This window comes from Phalacrocorax carbo, chromosome 3 (assembly GCF_963921805.1).
Source record: "Phalacrocorax carbo chromosome 3, bPhaCar2.1, whole genome shotgun sequence".
In the NCBI taxonomy this organism is placed as follows: domain Eukaryota; kingdom Metazoa; phylum Chordata; class Aves; order Suliformes; family Phalacrocoracidae; genus Phalacrocorax; species Phalacrocorax carbo.
In genome coordinates this window covers 110987056-111012339 of record NC_087515.1, presented here as the reverse complement: position 1 = coordinate 111012339, position 25284 = coordinate 110987056, and the positions used below count along the sequence as shown (strand labels likewise).

At 44.0% G+C, this 25284-nt stretch overlaps 2 protein-coding genes across 2 annotated transcripts; one reads left to right on the top strand and one right to left on the bottom strand.

The window, feature by feature from the left end:
- Positions 1 to 507: 507 nt before the first annotated feature.
- On the bottom strand, positions 508 to 10268 carry RSAD2 (radical S-adenosyl methionine domain containing 2). The gene is made up of 6 exons (XM_064447996.1): positions 9700 to 10268; positions 9334 to 9495; positions 8696 to 8925; positions 7387 to 7536; positions 4449 to 4481; positions 508 to 3889 (listed from the first exon to the last, which is right to left on the bottom strand). The coding sequence occupies exons 1-6, from the start codon at positions 10040 to 10042 to the stop codon at positions 3725 to 3727; spliced, it is 1083 nt and encodes a 360-aa protein (XP_064304066.1). The 5' UTR covers positions 10043 to 10268; the 3' UTR covers positions 508 to 3724.
- Positions 10269 to 17748: 7480 nt separating this feature from the next.
- CMPK2 (cytidine/uridine monophosphate kinase 2) lies at positions 17749 to 25078 on the top strand. Its single transcript, XM_064447995.1, has 5 exons — positions 17749 to 18015; positions 18429 to 18543; positions 19575 to 19776; positions 20540 to 20773; positions 23836 to 25078. The coding sequence occupies exons 1-5, from the start codon at positions 17920 to 17922 to the stop codon at positions 23954 to 23956; spliced, it is 768 nt and encodes a 255-aa protein (XP_064304065.1). The 5' UTR covers positions 17749 to 17919; the 3' UTR covers positions 23957 to 25078.
- Positions 25079 to 25284: the final 206 nt, after the last annotated feature.

Genomic DNA, 25284 nt, shown 5'->3' with positions numbered 1-25284 from the left:
GCTAAGCCTCCCGCCACACGCAACGAAATACTGCGAGAAGCTCCATTTCGGGTTGCCTAGTACAGCAGTTACGCTGCAGCCTGGAGAGCGACGAGCTTGAGAAGCCGCTTGTCTTTCCTCCTCCTCTAAACTGACTAGCTTCTGCCTCTTGTTTACCATAACAAAAGATAATCTTTTTTTCTGCTCAGATATTTATGGATAGTTCTGTCTTTCATAATGGCTGTCACCTGAACATCACAAGGTATCTTAACGATCTTCTCCCAACACAGCCCAGGCCACTCAAGGGTGTAACAAATGCTTTTCACCACAAGGAGAATCACCCCTATTGTTCTCCATTTCGGCCTAGGTGCTGCCCTTGGCACTGCGCAAGCAGCCCCCTGTGCTAAACACAGACTGCATCCAGAATTACAGACCTCTTGTGAACGCAGTCACACATTCTGCAATTATGGTTCTGGGTTATATTTAACAAAAAAAAAAAAAAAAGAAAGAAAGAAATTACAGGCAAACTTAAGAAAATAGAAACATTTATTGAAATGTACAACATACTCATGTGAAATATTTAGCACTAACTATGTGACAGTATAATTTAAAAATTAATCATTTGTAACATTCAAATATATCAAGCATCCTTCACACTGAAAAAGAGGGCATCTTAAAATGCATCTTAAATGACAGTTCTATTCATTACCCAGGGTATACTACATGATGACTTTAACTGAAGTAACTCATTCTCCCAAACGCTCCTTCTCTACAAATTTTACAAATATGAACAGCTGCACAATGTTAGTAAACGACAGCGTAAGTTCCTTCCCAACTCAGCATCTCTAGCAAGTGCTTAGCTGCCGTACTGAGATTGCACGTGAAAATACAATTAAGCATGTCTGTGTTTACAGGACTTGAAACTGAATCTGACTCTTCAGGAGTGCGCGTGTAACCGTGTACACGCTTCACAATGTGCGTGTAACCTCTAAGCTTGGGAGTAGTTCTGCTGAATTCAGTTGTATTTTTCTAGTCCCGTGCTGAAAGTTAGGCCCATCTACAGAATGAAAGCCTGAAGTTCATTTTTAGTCCAACATGAACTGTGTTTATAGATTTAAAAAAAATAAACTAGGTTAATCAAGCTGTGGCCAAAAAAAAAAAAAAGTCGAGATTTTACACAAAAATGAGTTTTGCATATAAAAATACAGCTAGTTATTCTTTAACTTCAATGATTGTCTGTCAAACTGTATTATGTCAAATTCCTCATTTCCGATGTACACGACTGGCATTTCCTTTGGAAAAGGGTATCACACAGAGCAGAAACTTTTTCTTAATTATGTATGGTAGCAAGAGGCGATGCAAAATCCTTAAGATTTTAAGAAGGTAACAACTTAAAACCTTCTGATAAAATCCATCTTCAATGGCTTTACATTATTCAGTTCATTTTCACATTTTCAGCTCCAGTTTATCCTGCAGCTTCCTCTGTAGGCACAGAGGATCTCTTGCAAGGAAAGAACAGCCATTTACAGAGAAAAATGCAAAGCAAAGAATGGCAGGATTTCTGGATCTGAATGGGAGTTTGTGCCCTTCACATCTGCGTGCTGTGATACAGCTGGCATTTGCTGCAGAAGCGGCAAGCTGGTAGGTTTAGTGGTACATTGATGCACTAAATCTTTCCCCATGCTGGGAATGAGCCAGCAGCAAAGGAAAATGCTTCTTTTCTATCATGCAGCGTAGATGCTAAAGATGCTGGATTTAACATTTGAGCAATGGGAATGCAGAGGAAGTCAAACCCCACAGTTACATAAATTTGCGCTGCCCGTAGTTGCTACTCAGGCAGAACTCCAACTGAGGTCAGTGAAACAGCTGCCAAAAGACTGTGGGGTTAATGTGTGTGGGCCACATTTTAAATGTCACTTAGTATTAATACAAGAAAAAAAAATACTGAAACGTAAGTGTCTAGGAAGTGTTGTGATGGCAAAATGCAAAATACAAAGAGACAAAAGAGCACCACTGAGACAGTACAATTACAGATAGGACAGTAATAATAGAAACTGAATTAATTATAAATGGAAACATTTTCACAGGATATTCAGAGATGCCCCTTCCTTTATTCAGAAGTAGCACCTCCTACTTATGCACTTTCCCCTTCAACTTTGAAGATGAATGCAAAACATTTGTCTTGAAAAACTCCCTAAAAAAATCGACTAGCATTATCAGAAAAAGGAAAGAAGGTGTAATTTTCTCTACACAGTACATTTAAAGCACGCTGGCTCCCAACGGCTGCAAATATTTAAATGCTTGAGACAGTCCAGGCATTGAGTTCAATGGACAGTAAGAATGAGTAGTGCCAGCTCACTCCTGCTTTGTGCAATGCTTATCCCCGTGCCCTTCATACAGAGCTTTGGGGAGGATGGGACTAGTTAAATTTGGAAAACTGTAATTATAAAGCCATAAAAATTGCCAGAAAACCAAGAACAAGGGCAGCATATTAGACGACTGGTTTTGCAGAGGTTTTAGACTTTTCTCAATCTTATGTTGATGTTGCCAGCTCTTAAAATCAAAGACAGCTATGACAAAACCCAATTAGTTTCACTTAATACCTGCCTGTTTGTAAGCAGCAAGTAAGAATAATTACTGAGCCAAGCAACATTTAAAACAAGGCTACTTGCTATATGAACTTTGTTGTTTGTATTCCATGGCTTAGCAAAATAAATAGCATGCAAATAATGCAGACAGTATGCAACAGAAGATGTCTGTTAGGTGTGCTGTATAGGATTAATTAATTTCAGAATAAATCTTTATCAAAACTCTATGTAGGGGACAGAAAAAATGTTTAAAATATTAAATCACTATTTGCAGATAAAAGGAAAATGGAGGAAGTTATTAATAAAATGCAAATATTGTTTTTACTGTAAATATTTGTTAGGACTAAGGTCATTGCCAACGTGAAATAAGAAGTTGCTCGCTATTGGGTAAAATGCAGTTTTATGGTTTAGGACAAATATAATATTTTTTCATGACTTAAAATATATTTTCAGAGGAAATTACATCCCTCAACTTTTTTTTGCAAACACTGTGTGTATATGGAGGAGAGGGAGAACAAGGACGCTTTTACAGTTAAGTATTAAAGAACGAAAACTGCCAAGTTTTTCATCTTGATTTCCTTTTAAATATACTCCTACAGATAATGATTCCTAGGTTTTGACTGTTATCCCTGAAAAAGGCAAGGGCTCCTTCCAAAGGGCTGCCGGATGGCCCTCTTGTGATCGAGTGAGGAACTGCTATCTACCTTTCTGTATGAACGAGGTGGAAGGCGTTGCCTATGAAGAGTTTCCACTTATCCACCATTACAGCTGTTTATAATGAATTAGAGACTGGGGTGGGTTTTGGCTTATTTTCTGGCATGTGCAGTATGTATTATCTTAAAGCTGTTTCCTGTGCAACATTACTTTAACAGTTCGCCTGTAAGTCCTTCACGCAACGGAAAGCCGATTTCAGAAATCTGTTTATATGATGGCTGTGTAGGTATTTGGTAATGTTCAACCAAACTACAGATAAGAGCATAATCTACATTCTAAAAGCTTTTAACACATTCACACATAGTATTATACTGCACATCAACCTGTGCAACACACCAAGTGTAGTTAAAAACATTAGGTACTTACTTACATATATACATACCCATATATACATATCCTTTTTCTTTTTACATAATGCACCTGCCCTAACTCAGTATATTGAGTTACCAGTCCAGTTTCATGTCTGCTTTACTCCACACATACTTCCCTCCTCTTTTCAGGAACATCTTCTCATCAAATCCGCTGAATTTTATCGCTGCTTCTACACCAACATCTAGGATAGACTTGGAAGGCTCTTTCCGTCCATTTCTACAGTTTAGAAACCGCATCTGGAACATCAATAGATAAGACGTTAGAAAGTCAATTTGTAAAAGCTGAATTTTTCTACAGAATTAAATAAGTTGCAGTGCAATCTCACAAAAGCCTATGTAAGTGCATGAACAGTTTCGCTCTAGTCCTTAGAAAGCTCAGAAGCTCACAGTTAGACACACTGACACATCTCAGCAGGAACAAAGCCATTCCATAGTTCCTGAAAATTAAATATTTGGTCTTCAGTTACATGTAACCTAAGTAGGCTCTTTGAAACTTAACTTTAAGGATTTCTGTATCTTTCAATCAGATAAAAACAGCAAAGACATCCTGCAAAGATACACAACTACACTTCAAGATCCCGGATACAATGACCATGCATGCAACTTGACGGTAACTCCTTCTTAGGCTATACATATATTCAAGTTCACAATATGTTTAATGGGGAAAAAATACATCTATTCCTTGTACTACATGGTGAAATTATTTTATAGAATACACAGTAAGTAGAATTGGTTATCACTGTTGTATACATTCATGTATTAGCATACAAATACCAAGTATCAAACAAAGACTTACGTATTCATCCAGAATGAGATACGAATCCCTCATCTGCAACAGATCAAAAGAAAAAACTAAATTAATTATCAAACCAAAATTCCATTCTAGTGAAAAACCAAGGACAAAACAAACAACTATTCCTTCAAAGCCTGATCCAAATCTTTGAAACAGGTAGTGTCTTCCCACTATTTCAATGAGCTTCGATAAAATTTATAGAAATAAACAACAGTATTACTAGCATGACTTAATGCATGAATAAACCATGAATTACCAAAGTAATTCTTCAAATATGACCTCTCAAGTGCCAAACTGAAATGTGGATGCCCAACTGGATAAAGGTGTTTTAAATAATGTCCAAGTTTTCTCTTAACTTCTACATCAGCAGGACTTACACTGTTTTGCCTACTGGAACGATTATGTCATTTTCCAAACAAATGACATGACCATTTAAGCTGGGGTGTTTCGCTCCAAGAGACAAAGGTGTTCTCCCAGCTCAAAGGTGTTCTCCCAGCTCAAAAGTAATCTCCCAGCTCAAAAAGCTCTCAGGTCTGCACCAGGAAATAGGCCAACAGCTGAAATAAGACATGTTTGCCCAGCTAACTGGGCATCCCCTACATGACCCTCCCTAAAATTCTCTAGGTAGCTGGAGCTTGCTGCTGTGTAGAACAAGAATCTGATCAATTTGGTGCCCATCTTTCACAGAGGTTCAATAGAAATCAGAAACAGTCTTCTAGAACCAAACCTACTAAGGGAAGTCTACTCTTTTTTCGTAGGACTTCTTACATGGAAAAAAAAATGTGGAAACAGTTTTGATTCTCATCTCTGATGAGTGCTCTCTCCCACTGAATGCCTTAACCAATAGACTGCACTTCTATTTCTTCATAGTAGAGGCAACCCAGTCCGCTTACTTTAGCTTTCTACACATTAAAAAAAAAAACTGTGAATGGAGAGTATTAATCTGTGGAGAGGAAAAGGAAGGCAAGATGGGAGATTTAAGGCATTTGTGAACATGGTTCAACTTGGTATCTCCTCACTCAGTTCATAAACTTGCTTAACAGTGGGTCTTCTAACTCTCCTCATGCCATGTATAGGGTCTGTAGGCATCTTACAAAAAGATCCTGAGCTCCACCCATAGGCACTTTACTGCAGCTAACAGAAGCTGGATGGCAGCTCATCAAGTTAACTGCTGAGCTCTGCAGTAGCACGAGGAGTCTCGTGAATAAAGAGCCTGAAAGCACAGTCCAAAGGAGTTCAGATAGACAATGTTAAAAATGTGACTTCATTGCAGACGGGAGTACCTAGTAATATGTGTAAGGCAAAAATACTAGTACTTGTTGCTCAATACCCAATATAATGCTGACTGGGATAATATCTTACTTCATGTAGATCAGTGACACTGCCATAGCATATCATGGTGAATCCCTATTAGGAAACTACGCTTAGAGTATAATGTGTGCTTACATTAACATTCACCTTTTTCAGGATCTTGCGCCCTGGTGGGGAAGAGCTATTCAATTCCAAAGGTCCTAATTATTGTTTAGAGGACACCACTCAGCTGTCTAAAACTCAATTTCTCCAGTTTCTGTGCTGGTACTTCATACATCCACCTCTCTGAGCAGAGGTCACAGAATCACAGAATCACAGAGTGGTAGGGGTTGGAAGGGACCTCTGGAGATCATCTTGTCCACCCCCCTCATTGAGCAGGGACACCTAGAGCAGGGGGCACAGGAACACATCCAGGAGGGATTTGAATGTCCCCAGGGAAGGAGACTCCACAACCTCCCTGGGCAGCCTGTGCCACTGCTCTGGCACCCTCACAGGAAAAAAGTTTTTTCTCATCTTGAGGTGGAACTTCCTGTGTTCCCACTTGTGCCCATTGACCCTTGTCCTGTCATAGGACACTATTGAAAAGAGTCTGGTCCCATCCCCTTGACACCCACCCTTTAGATATTTATAAGTATTGATGAGATCCCCCCTCAGTCTTCTCTTCTCCAGGCTGAACAAACCCAAGTTTCTCAGCCTTTCCTCATAAGGAATATGCTTCAGTCCCCTGATCATCTTGGTAGCTCTCCGCTGGACTTGCTCAAGCAGTTCCCTGTCTTTCTTAAACTGGGAGGCCCAAAACTGGACACAGCACTCCAGATGTGGCCTCACTAGGGCAGAGTAGAGGGGGAGGATAACCTCTCTTGGTCTGCTGGCCACCCTCCTTTTAATGCAGCCCAGAATATTGTTGGCCTTCTTGGCCACAAGGGCACATTGCTGGCTCATGGTCAGCTTGTTGTCCACCAGCACTCCCAGGTCCTTCTCAGCAAAGCTGCTTTCTAGCAGGTCGGCCCCCAACTGTAGTGGTGCAGGGGGTTGTTCCTCCCCAGGTGCAGGACCTTGCACTTCTTTCTGTTGAATTTCATGAGGTTCCCCTTGGCCCAGCTCTCCAGCCTGTCCAGGTCTCGCTGGATGGCAGCACAGCCTTGTGGTGTATCAGCCACTCCTCCCAGCTTGGTATCATCAGCGAACTTGCTGAGGTTACACTCTATCCCTTCATCCAGGTCACTGATGGATATGTTGAACAGGACTGGACCCAGCACAGACCCCTGGGGAACACCACTAGTGACAGGCCTCCAACCAGATTCTGCCCCGTTGATCACGACTCTCTGAGCTCTGTCATTCAGCCAGGTCCACTTGATGCTGTGAGAAGACTCCTGGTGGTTTCCACAGGACTGGGATCAATGAGTTTCTACTCTTCTGTTAATAATGTTGTGCTCAATAAAATGTCTTAAAGAAAATTTAAAACCTTGGCTTCCACTATAACAAAACCAGTTCCTGACAAATTTGTACTGTATCTCTCTAAACCAATACAAAGAGGGAAAGTGTTAATTGCCATGGAAGCTCCTAGTTCTTTTCTATCTTTCCAACTTGATTTCAAAATAAAGTTACAAAAGGTGAGTTTCAACTTTACCTTCTGATTAGATTCCGGTACCAAACAGGAGACATCTTTGTGGCGATCCAGGAACTGTTCAAAGTCTTCATCGCTGATAACAAATTTCTCTGCTTCTCTCAAAGCATCCTCACCAGTGTTCTCCCCTTCGATGAGCAGGCACTGGAATACCTGAAGACAAAAGGCACCTGGTAAAGATTTGATGTTTTCACTTGCCTTGAGTATAAGAGACTGTCACCATGACAAAAACCTTCAGTTGTCTCAGTAGCGATGTCTTTAATTTTTCTGTCAGTGGAGCCACACTGACACAAATTGTGATAAGTGAATACTATACAAAGGGCATGGGCAAATTAACATTACCTAGTTTTAAATGTAATTATAAAGTTGTGGTTCATGACCACGTTTCCAGAGAAATCTTAGCTGCTCTGGTCAAAGCTCAAGTTAACTTTTGTTTGAACCTCAAATAGTATGGCTGTATTATAAATGCCAGTAAGAACTATGTACAATGCAGACTATCGAGTCAATCTGTATTTCTGAAGATTTTAACCTGATTTGTGACCGTAAGTTTAACTATCTTCACATGGTCACAGAAAAGATTGAGAAGACTCCCCAGAAACAAAATGCAATAGCTTGTCTATTTAACAGGCCTCCTTCTAATGGCCAGGTCCTCAATTACATTCAGACTTTGAGGGGAACAAAGGTGCCTTTGCCATCAACGTGCTCTGTAACCCCAGTAAGAAAGTAGACCAGGAACCCTGATAAAATATTAAAATGTATGTCATATTTTCCTTACACTCCCTTAGTAGGACCAAGATTTCACAGTGATTTTTTTTAATGGGAAGTCATGCGTGTACACCAATTTTCATGAAGCAAATAATGAGAAATTATTCCGCAAGTTCTCCCATATTTATAAGTCACATTATCTCTACCCATTTTCAAACTGATAACAAAACGTATTTTATACACTTCCAGTAGAAAATACAATATATGCACACTAACCACTAATACTCTATAATAGAACATTAATGTACATTTACATATTGCTGATATATTAACTCTGATGTATCACTGTACACTAACTTTTCCTCATTTTCTCAACACCATGACACATTTTCAAAGGTTAAAGACTTTCCATCTTACTTTTAATATCGTAAAAAAACTAGATCTATGCATGCTGAAACATATATCATACAGTGCTGACAGGAAGTCCGCTAATGCTGGTCTGAGCTGGAGCTGGAGATCCAACTGATGTCATTAGAGGTTCAGACAACTCCAGAACTTCACCACTGCTTTCCCCTGAGGAAACTTGTGGTATACACAACTTTCTTACCTTCCAGCGCACAGGGTTGAGTGCCTTGATCTCCTCGGTCATATCTTCCTCAACGTTAAATCTGTTGATCACTGAATTTATTTTGAAAGCAACAGAATACTCTCGGCACCACTGCCTCAGTTTATGCAGATTTTCCACATGGTTCTTCTTTCCTTGACCACGGCCAATTAAAACGTTGACACTCTCATCAAAACTGTCACATGAAATTGCCAGAATGTCTAAATATTCACCTGAAAACAAGTTTAAAAAAATTGATTAATATTTAGTCCTTCAGTTAAAAGCTGCCAGGACTCTGCCCACTTTCGCTTCCTTGTTATCTGTCACAAAGTGCCATATAAATACAGTTCCGTGAAGTCATCACATGAACCACAAAAGCCACAGCAGTGGCAACATCAAAACACATATTCTCTCTGTGTGTGTGAATGTGTGTGTCCAGCATACGGAGACAACAGGACAAGCTGCCTATGTTCACAACACATAATTAAAAATATTTCACTGGTATTTACATTTGGTTTGCGTTTACTGTAGCCGAACCACTAACAACCAACCTCCCGCTCGCACCGAAAACCGCCTTGCGGTGCGGCCGCCCCGCGGCGGCTCGGTGCGCCCCGCCTCTGGGCGCGCTGCGTTTTCCTTACCGTACTTCTTGAACCACCGCTCTCTAATCAAGCTGCCGTTGCTAACAATGCTGACACTTGGTAGCTGCAGCTCCTGCTTGCAAAACTGGACCAGTTTGCCTACAAATTCGCCTCTGTCCTGAAGAAACGGTTCTCCTCCTGAGAAATTTATTTTCTCCATTCCTAGAAAAGGACCAAAGAAAGATGCTGTGAACTTCTGCCTGCCCTATTGCCCGCTCCTTCCACAGGCTGTCAGTGACCGACTGACTGCAGCGATAGGAAGGGGGACCCCGGCCGTGGTTACAGGGATAACTTCTCCGACGCCCCTCGGTCCTGCTGGGACGCGGCCGCCGCGCACCCCCCGGCCCCGGCTCCCCCCGCACTCACCTGCCTCCTTGAGCATTGCCAGCCCCCGCTTGGCCTCCTCCAGGGGCAGCACGAAGGAGGTCTTGGCCGTGTGGAAGCAGAAGCCGCACTTGTAGTTGCACTGCCGGGTGAAGTGGTAATTGACGCTGGTGGGCGTCGGGGACGCGTCGTCCCGCTCCTGCTCCCGCCGGGGGCCCGCCGGGGCGGCGGGGCTGGGGGCCGAGACCCGCCGCCAGCCGGGCAGGGGCAGGGACAGGGCGAAGGGAGCCAGGCTCCAGCACAGGGCGCCCAGCCGCCCCCGCAGCGCCGCCAGCACCGCCCGCGCCACCGCCAGCGGCAGCCGGCCCAGCACGCCCAGGGTCATGGCTCGGCTCAGCTCGGCTCGGTTCGGTTCGACGCAGGTCAGCTGGGCTGGGCTGGGCTCGGCTCCGTTAGACTCAGCTCCGGTCAGCTCGGTTCGGTTCGATTCAGGTCGGCTCGGCTCGGCTCGGCTCGGCTCGGCTCGGCTCGCAAGCTGCAGCGAGGCGCCCGGCGCTCGGCATTTAAAAGCGCGACTGCCCCCTCCGTCCCATCCCGTCCCGTCCCGTCCCTCCCCGCCGCGGTACGGCGGGGAGAAGCGCTGGGTTTCGTTTTCCTTTCTCGCAGAAGGGAACCTTGGCACCGAGCTTACTCTAGCTTGCTGTTTCGCTTCTCCCACCCCAGCCCTCCCCCCGAGCCCCCGCCCCCACCCCCCACCCTCCAGACCCACTTCTGGGCCCTGGAGGGCCACCCCGAGCCCCGCCGGCTGCCCGGGTTTGGTAGCACCTCTACGGTAGAGCACGTTGAGCATCTGAGGACCCCTTTTGATATGTGGGGGCTTCAATTCTTCTGGTCTAAAAGGATGTGACCCGTGAAGCAGAGGAAAAGCTGAGCTTGTGTAACTGCGCTCCATCCTTCTCAGAGACAGCCATGAGCTCCTGGAAGTTTACACAGGTTTGCATTGCAGAGGACTCCAGGTTAGGGAGCCTGATTACTTCAGATTTATGAAAAGAAAATACTTGAAGGTTCTTTAATTCTTGGTGTCCAATACCACCTAAAGCACCTCAAGCAAAACTCCTGCACCACGTTGAATATAGGGTTAGCCTTAACAGCAGGAAAAGTTGGCAGCTGCCTGAGATGACACATTGGTGGGGCAGATGGCTGCCCCCCTCATAGCAGCACCAGGAGAGACTGGCACCAAGCTGCCAATTCCCATGTTCCTCAATTCCTCAGTGGCACAACAGCTATTGCCAGAGCAGAGCGCCTCCATCATAGCACCAGTTACTCTCTGCAGTCCTCCAGTGTGTCTAGACACACCAGGATGTCCTCCACAGCTTTTCAGCCTCCACTGCCTTCAGTCAGTCTGTCCTCATTCTTGGACACTGCTGCCAAGGTATGGAGCCATACTTAAATCTCAACAGCTCCCAACTGCATGTTTTCTATGGCAGGCTGAAATGAGAGCTTCGGTCACTTCCACTGACCTGCCAGAACTGCTAATGTAGCAGGACAGTCTTGCCCTCATGTTGACTTCTTTTTTTTTTTTTCCATTGAAAAAGGGATAGGAGAACCGGCTTCATCCTGTTTGCAAATTTTAATGGGAAACAGAACCTGCTTGTGAATAAAAAGTGTTTCCTTTATATTAATTAGTACTGTCATTTCTATTCTTAAGCTCCCATCACCTTTCCTTCACTTTCCTGGAGGTGATCTACTGGCTCCGTAGTGTCTGGATCTGTGAGTAACAGGGCTTTAGGTTCTCCCCTTCAGTCAGTATTTATTGTTATCTCTACCAGCTATTTTTTGCAGGAACAAATTCATGCCAGTAGGGCAGATTGGGAGGCTTCTTGCTGTGTCTAGCCCCAGTAATGCCACCTCACAAAGGTACTGCTGCAGCATGATGGGAAACATCTCAGTTCCTGAGGCTTTCCAAAATTGTCTCTCTGAGCTTGTCAGCAGACACTATTTCAGTGAGTTACTATAGCAGGAATTATCCATGTGCCCTTCCAGTTCCTTGAGGTTTATGTAAGACACAAGCTTAAGGTTGAAAGCAGGATTTTTTATTAAAGGGTTTGTTGATCAAAACTTGAAAATGAAATTGCGAAAGGAGGACGACAAGACAATGAAGTTTAGACTGAAACCTGACATTGAAGTTACTCCTTGGCTGTTTCAGTGTTTCAATGAATTTGGATAAGTTTGGTATGCTCTGTTTCCCCCTTGCTCCATACATCCTTTCTGCTTCATGTTAGGAACTCTATCCCATTTGATCTCTTCTCTGGCCCCAATTAAAATTCCTTTCCCACCTCGTTCTATTTTTTGTTCATGTCAAGTTGAGCCAATGCAGATATAAGGAGTACTTTTACTGACAATACTTGTGGTAAGCTCAAGATCTTAAAGACAATCACAACAGTTCAAATTGTGCATCTGAAGAAATACTCTGTTTTGTGTCTGAGTATGCCACCAAGCTCACATTCTCTGCATTTAGCTTTGCATAGAGATCTTATTGCAGGTGACAAATTATCACTTAGCTCACCTTGTCTCAGAAACTTCCCTGATCTGAATGTTTGGGCATCACAAAAGATCCACTGAGGCTGGCATAGTGACCTAGACCTATTGCAGTGTCATGGTTTAACCCCAGCCAGCAACTAAGCACAGTCCCTTCGACTCGAGTTCACACCAGAGTTCCAGCGTGTCCAGTACAGCAGCACGGAAACAGCAGTGCTGCTCTGGCCATCTATCAGCCTAGGGCATCGCCATGGCTGTTATCAAATGTTCCCAGGCACAGCAGAGCAAGATGACAAGCAGTACATCAAGCAGCAAAAGCAAAAGGCAGCTACTAGGGAGCACTAGACTCTAATATATAGTAAGGCAAGCAAGCCCCATGGAAAGCACAGGAGCCTGCCAATTAATAGCTGAACAGTAATGACAGCTATAAATTTGATCTAGCACATTCCACTCAAGCTTGTCATTAATTCAAACCCTTCAAGCACCATGCTGAGTGCCAAAAAGGACTGTCGTGGTTTAACCCCAGCTGGCAACTAAGCACCACACAGTGGCTCGCTCACTCCCCACACAATGGGACGGGGGAGAGAATCGGAAGGGTAAAAGTGAGAAAACTCGTGGGTTGAGATAAAGAGAGTTCAATAGGTAAAGCAAAAGCCATGTGCACAAGCAAAATAAAACAAGGAATTAATTCACTACTTCCCATGAGCAGGCAGGTGTTCAGCCATCCCCAGGGAAGCAGGGCTCTGTCATGCATAAGGGTTATTTGGGAAGACAAATGCCATCAGCCTGAATGTCCCCTCTTCCTTCTTCTTCCCCCAGCTTTCTATTGCTGACCATGATGCCATATGGTGTGGGACATCCCTTTGGTCAGTTGGGGTCAGCTGTCCCAGATGTGTCCCCTCCCAGCTACTTGTGCACCCCCAGCCCGCTCGCTGGTGGGGTGGGGTGAGAGGCAGAAAAGGCCTTGGCTCTGTGTAAGCACTGCTCAGCAGTAATGAAAACATCTATCATCAACACTGTTTCCAGCACAAATCCAAACCATAGTCCCGTACTAACTGCTATGAAGAAAATTAACTCTATCCCAACCAAAACCAGCACATGCACCTTCAGCCCTGAGCTCATTGCCTAGTGCCTCAGCTGGATAGGAAAATTAGGTTCAAAATACTTCATTTCCAAAATCGACAAAAAATCCTCGATGATTACCAGTTTCTCTCAACACAAGACTTATATTTGATACACAAACACTCCAAAAGCATGTGAGAAGTGTGTTGCTTAATGACTCAATAAAATCAAACATTACCATTACCATTGAACTGTTTTTCTTTGAAGGGGAAGAGCTCTGTTTCAAAGAACAAAATATGCAGAGAACCTAACGCTGAAGCTTATGCGAGACTTCCTGTTTTCTCTAATTTTATCTATGCTTTCTTAGAAAATGGCAATTATAAAAGCTCTCTATTTTTTGCCTCAACTAAGTATGTTTTCAGATAACACTCTTTGCATTACAGAAAAGCCCCACAAAGTAAGCCCAGACTGGGCATGCCCCTTACAGGCGTGCAAGTCCTAGCGGCAACAAGACAGACATGCACATGACCGTGCTCTATGGTGAGACCTAAGAGAAAAAACAAACGTGCGTATTTATGCACTAGCTTTGAATATACAAGGAAAGTTGCAAGCAAGAGCTGTAGTGAGATTTTCAGTCCTGGGGCCTTCTAGAAGAGGCTCAGGAAGTCATGATGTTCTTTGAAAGCAGTACGATGTCTGATTCCTTCCCTTACTTTCCTATAGAAGTCATCCTACGGTGGGATGATGGAGTCCCAGTACTCAAAATTTTTCAGTTCTGCAAATCTGCACCAAAAAACATTTTCAACATAAACTTTTCAAAAATTATTGAATAATAGTAGTAATGGTGTGCTGGGTGGTACATAGGTCCAGAACTAGCATGGAAGAATCCAACTGGATAAACGTGGATAATGCTGTTGTACTTCCTAGTTGCTGGAAAAGCAAAAATTTAGAACAATGAGATATTAATCTAAATAATGTATTTTTATTTATGTAACTGAAGAGGTTGCTTTCTCCAGCGTGGCTAGTTTGCAGTTCCAGTCATACAGTATCTTGTATAGAAAGCAAATTACTAACATGAACCAGTAACATAAATAAGGTTAAAGGAGGAGCTGTTATGCCAACTGTGAGGACCAGAAATGGTCCAAGGACAACCAGGCAAGTGACACGATGGCAGATGTAGTTTCTAGCATTTGATAAATGTATTACTCCTTGCTCCACTCCCAGCTGGAAATTATCTCCCCCATTGCATCTGCAGCACCATAAATGGGATTCTGTGAAGGACCTTGTACTTGCAGTGACTCATCCCTCCTCAGGATGCATGAAACCAAGGGGTGCCACTGAAGTTACCAAATAGAAAGTTAAAACCCACATGCAATCGAGTTATGAAACACATATAAAACACAGAATGTAAATACAGACACAGATTAGGCACATTTGAAAGAAGTCTGCTATGGTTCCTTAGTGGTGTATGTGATCTGCAGCTCAGGAAGCATTTGAACAGATGACTCCTAGAATCTGGGACAAGATGTTGGGAAAAGGATCCTTCTGTGTCCTTTCCATGCTCTCCAAACATCTGGCACTGGCCACTGTCATGGGGAGAAGAGGAGGATCTCTTGGCCTGACACTATACTAACTTCTTTGTTCTTATGATCTTATCCACAGACCTTTAACTTTATTGGAGGGCCCTTTACTGTGCCCTTTGAACTTTATTCTGCATGAAACCCCTATATTCTATTTGTGTGTATGTTATGTAGCTACGCATTTCATGGGCCTTCAACTTAAGTAATTCCTGCCTTGTGTCTCAGACAGCTGTTTATCTACATTACAGGGTGGTGCAGTTAGATACGTTTTTAAAGTTCCAGGCTGATTAATTTTCAGGGTTTTTTCCTCTTTTTCCACTTCCAAAAGTTTTAAAATGCTTATATGGATTCTTGTTGTGTCTTTATCTCTTCCTTATAACTACAGTGGGCCCTCAAAGATGTGCAGAGGCTCCAAAACAGTGTTTTTCACATACTTAGCACATTTGCTCTTCAACATAATTTCTTATATACTGAACACAAAATGATTAAGGTCCTTGTGAAGAAACAGAAAAATACTTACTATAAGTTAATGTCAAAACAGATTCATACTCTCTATAGTGACTTTAAATACAAAGGTCTGTTTTGTACACAAAAGGCAACTCTCTTTTCCTATATTTTCACCTGAATTGTTTGTGTATAATCTGATGGGAAAGACCTAAAATCTTGCAAGAAGATACTTTAAAGTAATTAGCCAGGAGGGCAGACATCATATGCCTATTACCAATGACCTTATAAGCCTATTACAAATGAAGAAGGAAGCACCACCAACTTGGCTCAGAAATGCTTGTAAAAAAGTTTATATCAAGGCAGTGGGAGGGGAAAAGGGAAAACGAAAGTAAGCTTTTCCCATTTAGTCAGCAGGGAGGAGAAAGGCAACCGTGGCATCAGGAAAACAAGAACAGAAGAGCAAGGAGCCAGACATGTCAGTGAGAAACATGGCCAGCTTTTCAAACACTTTGGAAACGAAACTAGGCTGCAGGTCAACTGGACTTAAAAAAAAAAAGAATGAAAAGGAAAGTGGCAGATAAGCTTCAGTGTAGATAAAGGTAAGGTAATGAACATAATAAAAAATAATCGAAACCTTGTATACCTAATACTGAGCTCAGTAGTGACACATACATCTCAGGAAAGAGATCTCAGAGTCACTGTTGCTACCCCTCTGAAATCAGTGGCTGTCATTGTCAACAAAAAGCTCAGTACCACCCAGAATGGTACTGAGAACAAGGGGGGTGACATTATTTTGCTTTTCTGTGAAACATTGGTATGTATAGCCATATCTTGACTAGTGGTACAGTTCAGGTCTCTACATGTCAGCAGGACCTTATGGAGTTAAAGAAGTTATCCCTGCACCTAAATGATCAAGGGGGTGAAGCAGTTGCCTTACAAGAGATTGAAGCTCTCATTTCTCACATGAACAAGCTGAGGGGAAAATCTGAGTGAGATTTACAAAACCATGAAGGTGATATTTATCACCTTCAGGTAAATGTTGAACTGTTATTCACCAAAGTCGGCAATATTATTAGAAGGGGCAACTGTTGAAACACATAGGATATGAGTTTAAAACAAATAAAATAAAATTGTTTATATGCAACAGGTTTTGCATTGCTGGAATTTGAGACCCCAGGAGTTCATGGAGGTAGACTCAATCACAGAGTGAACAAGGGTTTTAGACAGATTTATGGAACAAGGGTCCATAAATAGGTGCTGAAACGAAGAGGTGAAGATGTGCTGTCTAACATTCCTTATCCAATGACAGTGGATGCTGGAGAAGCACAAGGGCTAGGGGAAGGGACCACGGATAAGCCATGCACGGCATGTCATTCTTCCAGTGCTGGAGACAAAATAATTGGATGTGAAGAGCCACTAGTCTGACTCAGTAGTGCATATTATTACGTTCTTAAAATTGCCATCTCTTTGCTTACTATATAACGAACCATGTTTTGCCCTGTATCTTCTGGCATCCATATCCAGGAACCATAGCCATGTGTTTGAGTGATGTGGAATGACACAGGAGTTCTCAGGTATGAAAAAAGACAGATTGCACCTGAAAAAGCTAGTTCAGTACCTGCTGCTGAGGCTACTGAAGAGCCTCCAGGGCTGCATTCCCAGTTCCCATTCTGGCCCAGCCTTCCACCAGCTTCCTCAGCATGGGCCGTTTCCAGCTAGTATAGCTGATCTCTAGCTGACGTACACAGCCTACCAGCTGCTTCCCTCTCCCTGCAGATATGCTAAGCAGAAGACACTTGGACGGCATGTTTGAGCTGACCAGAGGAAGACAGCAAGTTTCTGAGGAGTTTCTGGTAGAGTGTACTGGCTTGTATTGAAAGGGAGAAATAGGATTCTGCAGAGGCGCGGGTTCTCTTACATCTCAAGCTACTTCTTTTGAAAACTCAATATCCACATTTTGGGCAACATTGCTCACAGCAGCTGGCATGAAACTGACTGTTACAAATATTTGCAGGGCTGCTGCTTCCTGCCCCTGAGCCGATGAAGCTGAAATTGACCATCAGAAAGTCATAAAAACACTGCAGGCCTGTAAAAGTCCGTTTTGCTTCCCAAATTATTTGAGCCCGTTAGTCTTGTTATCAAGGTACTGAGTAACAGAATTAAGTTAAGAGGTATGCCCTGGCAGCTCGTTGCAGAGCTTGGGCACTGCCATACAGCAAACCAGTTCAACTCGTTTTATGGCTTGCTTATCAATTTGGCCCACTCCGAGCAGCAGAGTGTATTTGTGCTTTGGGTTATTTTTTGTTCTGGAGACCGCCAGGATTCAGCCACTGGAGTCCGTGGGAATGTGACCCTTTTTTCTGGGGTGGGGTGGAGGGTGGGGAGTGGGGGGAGCGGGCAGACCAGATCGCGAGGCCAAGCCCACAGTTTTCACTTTCATTTCCACTCCATCCATGCACAGAGCCATTTCCCGCGGGGCCCAAGCCCATCCACCCCAGTGCCGCGAAAGCGGGAGGCGGGGAGGCAGAAAACCCTCCCCTGCGAGGCGCAGCGCTCCCCTGCCGGGCTTTGACCCGCAGCCAGGCGCTTTCCCGGCCGGCGGGTCAGTTTCGTTTCCCGCTGGCTCCGGGCGGCGATGCTGCGGTGCTGCTCCCCGGGGTCGCCGGGCCCCCGGCCCCTCCGCCGCGCCCTCCCGCCCGCCGCCTCCGCCGTCCGCGACCGCCTGAGGGAGGTGAGGGGCCGCCGGGGCTGCGGGGGCTGCGGGGGCTGCGGGGCCGCCGAGGCTGCGGGGGCTGCGGGGCCGCCGGGGCTGCGGGGTTGCGGGGCCGCCGAGGCTGCGGGGGCTGCGGGGCCGCCGGGGCTGCGGGGGCTGCGGGGCCGCCGGGGCTGCGGGGTTGCGGGGCCGCCGGGGCTGCGGGGGCTGCGGGGCCGCCGGGGCTGCGGGGTTGCGGGGCCGCCGGGGCTGCGGGGGCTGCGGGGCCGCCGAGGCTGCGGGGCCGCCGAGGCTGCGGGGCCGCTGGGGCTGCGGAGGCACCGGGGCTGCGGGACCGCGGGGCGCGGTGTTCGGGACTTCCAGCTGCGCGGGGGGATGCGAGGGCAGCCTGTGCGGGCGGCGGGAGCAGAGGGTGACAGCTCTCCTTGCAGTGCGCAGCGCGGCTCCCGGAGGCTGGGGCCGTACTCGACCTGCTGGAGAAATGCCCTGAGCACCAGAAGAAGGGAAGTTTTCCCGTCGTGGTTTTTGAGGGGCTGGATGCCACAGGTAAGAGCAATGTGTGGTTGAAGAGCTGCAGATGAGAAATTGTTGGAAAGCAACCGCTATGGCTTTCAGCCAGGCGTGAGGCTTAAAAATTCAGAAAAATCCTGGAAACCTGTCACAGATTTGAAAGAATTAGTAATATAAATCCCAGTCTGTCTTCTCTTATTTGTAAAAGATCAAACAGTCTATGCTGATTTTCATTTAGTGGGTGAATTCCTTGTTGGTATAAATGAAAGAATACCAAGAGTGGAGTACTGGAAATTAAATTTCTTGTGCAGATGATGAGTCACAGAATCAGAGAACGTCAGGGGTTGGAAGGGACCTCTGGAGATCATCTTGTCCAACCCCCCTGCTTGAGCAGGCACCTCCAGAGCAGGGGGCACAGGAACGCGTCCAAGCGGGATTTGAACATCTCCAGGGAAGGAGACCCCACAACCTCCCTGGGCAGCCTGTGCCACTGCTCTGGCACCCTCACAGGAAAGAAGTTTCTTCTCATGTTTACATGGAACTTCCTTTTAACAGAAACATACTTTTACCAGGGAGTTTTCACATAAATGAACTAAACCAGTGATAGTCTGGGGAACTGGCAGCAGTTTGTCTCAGAGAGAAATATTAGTTGCCTCTGAATAACTTTTTTTTTCTGTATTTTTGGTTAAAGAGAACTGAAAAGGCCCTCTAAAAAGAATTTATTGGGTGACGGCGTTGCAACATCCACATGAATTGTGACATAGGAAAGTACTGTAAATGGATAGAGAAATTGCCATGTATTTAATGTATTTGAAGGAGTGAAGACAGAAAGCTGGGAAGAGGGAGCGGAGGAAGGCCCTGAGAGTAGGAAGTGGAGTAATAATTCCTGGAGCCAGGAATCATAATCATTTTCCACTGAAAACCTCACCACAAGATACTCAGGTTACATAGTCAGGTGTCAGAACATGTGCTCCAGGTGAACATATAGAAGCATTTTTCAGTTGTTAAAACTCAGTTGTATCTGATATGTAATGTAACAAATGTTTCCTACTGTAAACAAAATGCAGGCAAAACCACTGTAACCCAGTCTGTCAAGGATACCCTGAATGGCATTCTTCTAAGGTCTCCACCAGCCTGCATCAGCCAGTGGAGGACAATATTTGATGACGAGCCAGCACCCATTAAAAGAGCATTTTATGCTGCAGGCAACTACATTCTTGCTTCAGAAATAGCAAAAGCATCCACTCAGGCACCTGTGATCATAGACAGGTTTGTATATTTAAGGAGTCCTCTTATATGTCATGTATATGTATGTTTTTGTCGTTTCTTGTTTTCACTAACAGTGTAGGCAGCTTTCAGTATTACTCTTAATAAAGAAAGTCTAGATGTACTTTGAAACCCCTAGCTTGTTTCAGTAGATGTACTCTAACCTCTCCCTACAACACACATACACAGAAGTTGTTTGCATATGTGTGAGTGCCATTTTTAACCAGCCTCAAAACCACTGAAATATTGAAAATACAAATCTAGAAAATACAGTGCCTCATAGTGGTGGGTATATTAAATGCAAGTGAAATGCATAACCATTAATAAAGACCATCTTCATTCACATGTGGCTGAAGTTTGTGTGTTCTCTACCAAATCTATCGCATGAAGTAGGATGGGAATCACAAAAATGAGACTTTGAGTATTCTCTTTGGATATATAATGCAACTCTTCGTTTGACCTCTCTTATTATATGAGAATACTTTCTTTTGTTAGGCGTATCTGGAACACTCTTTGCTTAATGTGTAGCTTCTGCCATATGTTTTAATTAATAATTCACAGTAATACTGAATATTGCATTGAGTATTATCACTGTTAAGAAAAAATGGATAGCACAGAATTGTTCTTTACAGTTCCCTTCAAAACCACATTGTCACCTACCTAGTCATTATTGCACTTGTCATTATATTGACACCTGTTTCCTATATTACTGAAGAGTTAGTATCCTCTTTAAAATTTCTCTCTCCTTTTTGTATTTTCCTGACAGATACTGGCACAGCACAGCTGCTTACACAATTGCCACTGAAATAAATGGGAAAGTCCAGGATCTTCCACCAGTTCATGATGAGGTCTACCAGTGGCCTGAGGATCTACTTAAACCTGATCTTGTTCTCCTCCTGACTGTTGACCCTGAGGAACGAGTTCAGAGGCTTCGGTGTCGGGGGCTGGAGAAAACAAAGGAGGAAGCTGAGTTGGAAGCTAACAGCTTGTTTCGCCAAAGGTACACCCTAACAAGGAATAAGAGGATGGAGGCAATCTTGGCTCCCATGGGATCAGCAGCAAAATGTCCCACTCACATTACTGGGACAAGGACTTCCTATGTCTAAGCTTTTGGGTTGGGGTTTTTGTTGGAAAGAGTTTGTGGCTGAGGAGGGTAAATTCTCTCTCTTCTGACTGAAAATGTTTGAAAGCTGCAGGTGAAGAACTTTGTTGTCCTGCAAAGGACCTTGGAGTTAAAATACTTGTATTTTTCTACTTGCTTCTTGTATTGTAGCACCTTTGTTATTGAGGTCGTGAAGGAGAGAGACTTAAAATTTCCAGAACTGGGAAGCAAGAAGTTGAAACGCTTCTTCCCCAGAAAAGTCTGGAATTGAGCTCCAGATTAGAAGAACAAAATTTAGATCTCCTGTTGTAGATGTCTTTAGTTGTGCTAAGTGTTTCAGGTCCCAATATAGTCAATATACTCAATGGAACCTTTGAAATTATTCAGCTCACCACCCGCTTGGAGCCCAGTGACCTCAGTGTAAGTATCTAGAGCCATTTGATATGATCTGAGACATCTGCATGAGGCTGGCAGATGTGATGCAGAACCTGTAGACCCTTTCTGGACCAGCAACTGGAAGCTAAATGAGATAGTCCAGTGCATCTCAAGCAGTACTAGATACATTTGCTCAGGCAATGGAATTGCACCCTGAGTATCCTCCTTCAGGGTGCCCTGAATTGCTGTCTAGGCTCCGCCAAATGTATTGGTTACATCATCATTGTCTACAGTGGAAAATTAAATATCTAGTGCTCATGTAGTTACCTTAGTATAGAGACCTGGATTTTGGTGTCCCTATCTACAAACTGCAAACCTAAATTCTACCTCCAGGGTTTTAGCATTTCTGATTATGATATACCTTAAAAATATCCATTGCTTAATTCTGCCAGAAGCTGTGTGTGGACATGCAGTACATGTAGGGGGACCTGCAGAGGGATGAGAGTGAGCCAAGGAAACATGCTGCCACTTAAGAATCTTTCATGTTTCAATTTTGTTGCTTCTTATTCCTGCCAGAAAGCCTTTGGTTCTTTCTACTTGTTAATTATCGAATTATAGAATCATAGAATAAGGTTGGAAAAGACCTCTAGGATCATCAAGTCCAACCATCAACCCAAAACTACCATGCCTCCTAAACCATGCCCTGAAGTGCCACGTCTACATGTCTTTTAAATACCTCCAGGGATGGTGACTCAACCACTTCCCTGGGCAGCCTCTTCCAATGCCTGACCACTCTTTCAGTAATGACATTTTTTCTAATCTCCAGTCTAAACAACCCCTGACACAGCTTGAAGCCATTTGCTCTCGTTCTGTCACTTGTTACTTGGGAGAAGACACCAACACCCACCTCACTACCACCTCCTTTCAGGTAGTTGTAGAGAGCGATAAGGTCTCCCCTCAGCCTCCTCTTCTCCAGACTAAACAACCCCAGTTCCCTCAACCTCTCCAATAAGACCGGCTCTCCAGACCCTTCCCAGCTTTGTTGCCCTTCTCTGGACACGCTCCAGCACCTCAATGTCCTTCTTGTATTTAGGAGCCCAAAACTGAACACAATATTCAAGGTGTGGCCTCACCAGTGCCGAGTACAGGGGCACAATCACCTCCCTGCTCCTGCTGGCCACACCATTCCTGATACAAGCCAGGATGCTGTTGGCCTTCTTGGCCACCTGAGCACACAGCTGGCTCATGTTCAGCCAGCTGTCAGGCAGCACCCCCAGGTCCTTCTCCACTGCACAGCTCTCCAGCCACTCTTCCCCAGGGGTGTAGCGTTGCATGGGGTTGTTGTGACTCAAGTGCAGGACCCAGCACTGAGCCTTGTTAAACCTCATAAAATTGTCCTCAGCCCATTGGTGCAGCCTGTTCAGATCCCTCTGCAGATCTTTCATACCCATGAGCAAATCAACACTCCCACCCAACTTGGTGTCGTCTGCAGGCTTACTGAGGGTCACTTGATCCCCTCATCACAATCATTGATAAAGATATTAAACAAGACTGGCCCAAAATTGAGCCCTGGAGAACCCCGCTCGTGACTGTCTGCCAACTGGATTTAGCTCCATTCACCTCAACTCTCTGGGTCTTGGACATCCAGCCATTTTTTTACCCAGTGAAGAGCACACCTATCCAAGCCATGAGCCGCCAGCTTCTCTAGGAGGATGCTGTGGGAGACTGTGTCAGAGGCTTTATTGAAGTCCAGGTAGACAACATCCACAGCCTTTCCCTCATCCACTAGGTGGGTCACCTGGTCATAGAAGGAGATCAGGTTGGTCAGGCAGGACCTGCCTTTCTTGAAGCCATGCTGGCTGGGCCTGATGCTCTGGTTGTTTTGCACTTGTCTGGGGAGTTCAGTGAAGATGTCAGCCTGGATGTGAGAACATTCAGAATCTTGCTTGATTCCTGTTATGACTTGTGTCCTGAATGTTTGGCATTATTAATTCTTGTGGGAACACAGAAAATTATACTCACTTTCTCATTCACATCCTCATAGACTAAATGTGGGAGAGTTCTGCGTTATGAGAAGGCTTATAGTCTAAGCAAGGAGGTTTTCATCCTGTATTTCATTCCAGTATTCATTTGGTTAGCAAAGTGGATCAGAGGAACAGGTAAACAACACGTGAACTTTGTAATCCAGTTCTCCAGTGACTCAAAGCTGAGATCAGTCATTGAGCACACTTACACAATGCCATGCCTTATAGTTCAGAGACACCTTAGCAGGCTCTGAGTAAATTAAATCAGGTGTTAGAAGCAGGCTGTCCACTGTGCTGCTGTACTGCACGGTATCCAGTGCTAAGCTGTAAAGAAAGACATACTTTAAAGCCATGCCATGTGAATATAGATAGAGCTCTGGGAATCATGTCAAGGAAACTATGCACTTTGAGGTTCGTATTGTAATAGTTACTAATGGTTTATTGCTCTTTGCAGTAGATTTCATTCTGTGATGTGAAGACTTTCTTCCAAGATGCATGACTAGTGGCATTTCATGTCCCTGCAATTTGTACTTTCATTTATCTTGTTTGGTTTTTAAATAGAGTTGAAGAGTCATACAGAAGGATGGTGAATCCTGCGTGCCAAGAAGTCGATGCCAGCCCCTCCAAGGAAGAGGTTCTCAATACAGTGCTACAACTAATTAAAAAACACTGTGCTTTGTGAAAGTAATTTATGTGTAATAGCACTTAAAAGATACTTTTTATTGTCCCTCTATTCTTGCTACCTGAAAATCCACTGTGATGTCTTTCATCCCACAGAAGAATCTTCTTTCTTCTGTCAACAGCAGTCCAGGCAGGTTATCTGATTCACCATTGCCATTGCCTACTGGGACTTTTCTGTATAAGGCAAAATACCATTCCCGCGTTGTTCAGCTTTCTTAGTGAAGCCACAGACACACTACGGTCAGGTACAAAGTACCTCAGAGTGCTCTCTGACACTGTGACATTTCAAGACGGTATCGTGTTGCATCTTCATCACCAGGAGACCCTGTTCCCACATCTGTTGTGTGCCAGAATTTACTGGACTGCAGCAGAAGCGTTAGGTGCCCAAGGAGAGCCTGAAACGTCATCCAGCAGCAAACAATTAAATGATCATAACATTGAGGAACAGAGAATCCAGTGGCACAGTGTTGTTTACTGGAATAGAGGATGAGCAGCCGCTGCTGTGATGTGCATCCTGCAAAAAAAAGTGTCATAACTGAGGGCCAATAAGCATCTAGGCCTCTAAGTAATAAAGTCGAAGCCTGTCAACATATGCAACTGAAATATCAATTCATTTCAGAGGGAAACAGGAGGATGCTGACATATTAGAAACACACACCTGAGGAAAACCTGAAATTAAAAACATTTGATAAATCAGACTGCTAAAATTTTTTTCTACAGATCTTTTCTATATCCTATTAAAAGCTTAGTTAACGTGAATTTCTGTTCTTTTGAGAGAACGTGAAGTGGAAAACCACAGAGAATCTGAGCAATGTGAATGATTATACCTTTTCACTTCACCATTTCTTTCTCGTGTGGGTTTTTGGACATGTTGAATGTGAAAGCAGGCTACAGCAGCTCTCCAAAGTCTTATTTTTATATACTTCAGTTTCGCTATTGTTACGCGTAAGTGTAAAACTAAACGTATGGATAAGCCTTTGTGGGGTCAGAAATGAACTGCAGATCCAGAAAGAACATAACTAAAATGTAAATTTGATTTAAAACACTCTTTTTATTTACTTTCCTTTGTTAAGCAATTGGAATTATCAATTAATCTGTCTTGTAAATAAAAATGTACTCAGTACTGCAGTTTCTGTATCCAATCTGTGTATGCAAGGTGATAGAGAGAAAAACTTCTAAAAATACGCTTTATTCATGCACTGCTTAATCTCTGTGAGTATATGCTAGTAATATAATGCATTTATACATACTAGTAATAGACACTATTGTATTTGGTGTATTATTTGTATAACAGTAGTCTTGGGATTTACCATACATGCAGACTGGAAA

What these genes read in the sequence shown, in the direction of transcription:
- RSAD2 (XM_064447996.1), bottom strand. Translation starts at nt 10,042, where the DNA reads ATGACCCTGGGCGTGCTGGGCCGGCTGCCGCTGGCGGTGGCGCGGGCG. An exon ending in GCGGTGGTTCAAGAAGTACG is followed by an intron (nt 8,926 to 9,333) that starts GTAAGGAAAACG and finishes ACTTGTTTTCAG; the next exon opens with GTGAATATTTAGACATTCTG. An exon ending in TCAACCCTGTGCGCTGGAAG is followed by an intron (nt 7,537 to 8,695) that starts GTAAGAAAGTTG and finishes TTTTGTCTTCAG; the next exon opens with GTATTCCAGTGCCTGCTCAT.
- CMPK2 (XM_064447995.1), top strand. Translation starts at nt 17,920, where the DNA reads ATGCTGCGGTGCTGCTCCCCGGGGTCGCCGGGCCCCCGGCCCCTCCGC. An exon ending in TGAGGGGCTGGATGCCACAG is followed by an intron (nt 18,544 to 19,574) that starts GTAAGAGCAATG and finishes AACAAAATGCAG; the next exon opens with GCAAAACCACTGTAACCCAG. An exon ending in AACAGCTTGTTTCGCCAAAG is followed by an intron (nt 20,774 to 23,835) that starts GTACACCCTAAC and finishes GTTTTTAAATAG; the next exon opens with AGTTGAAGAGTCATACAGAA.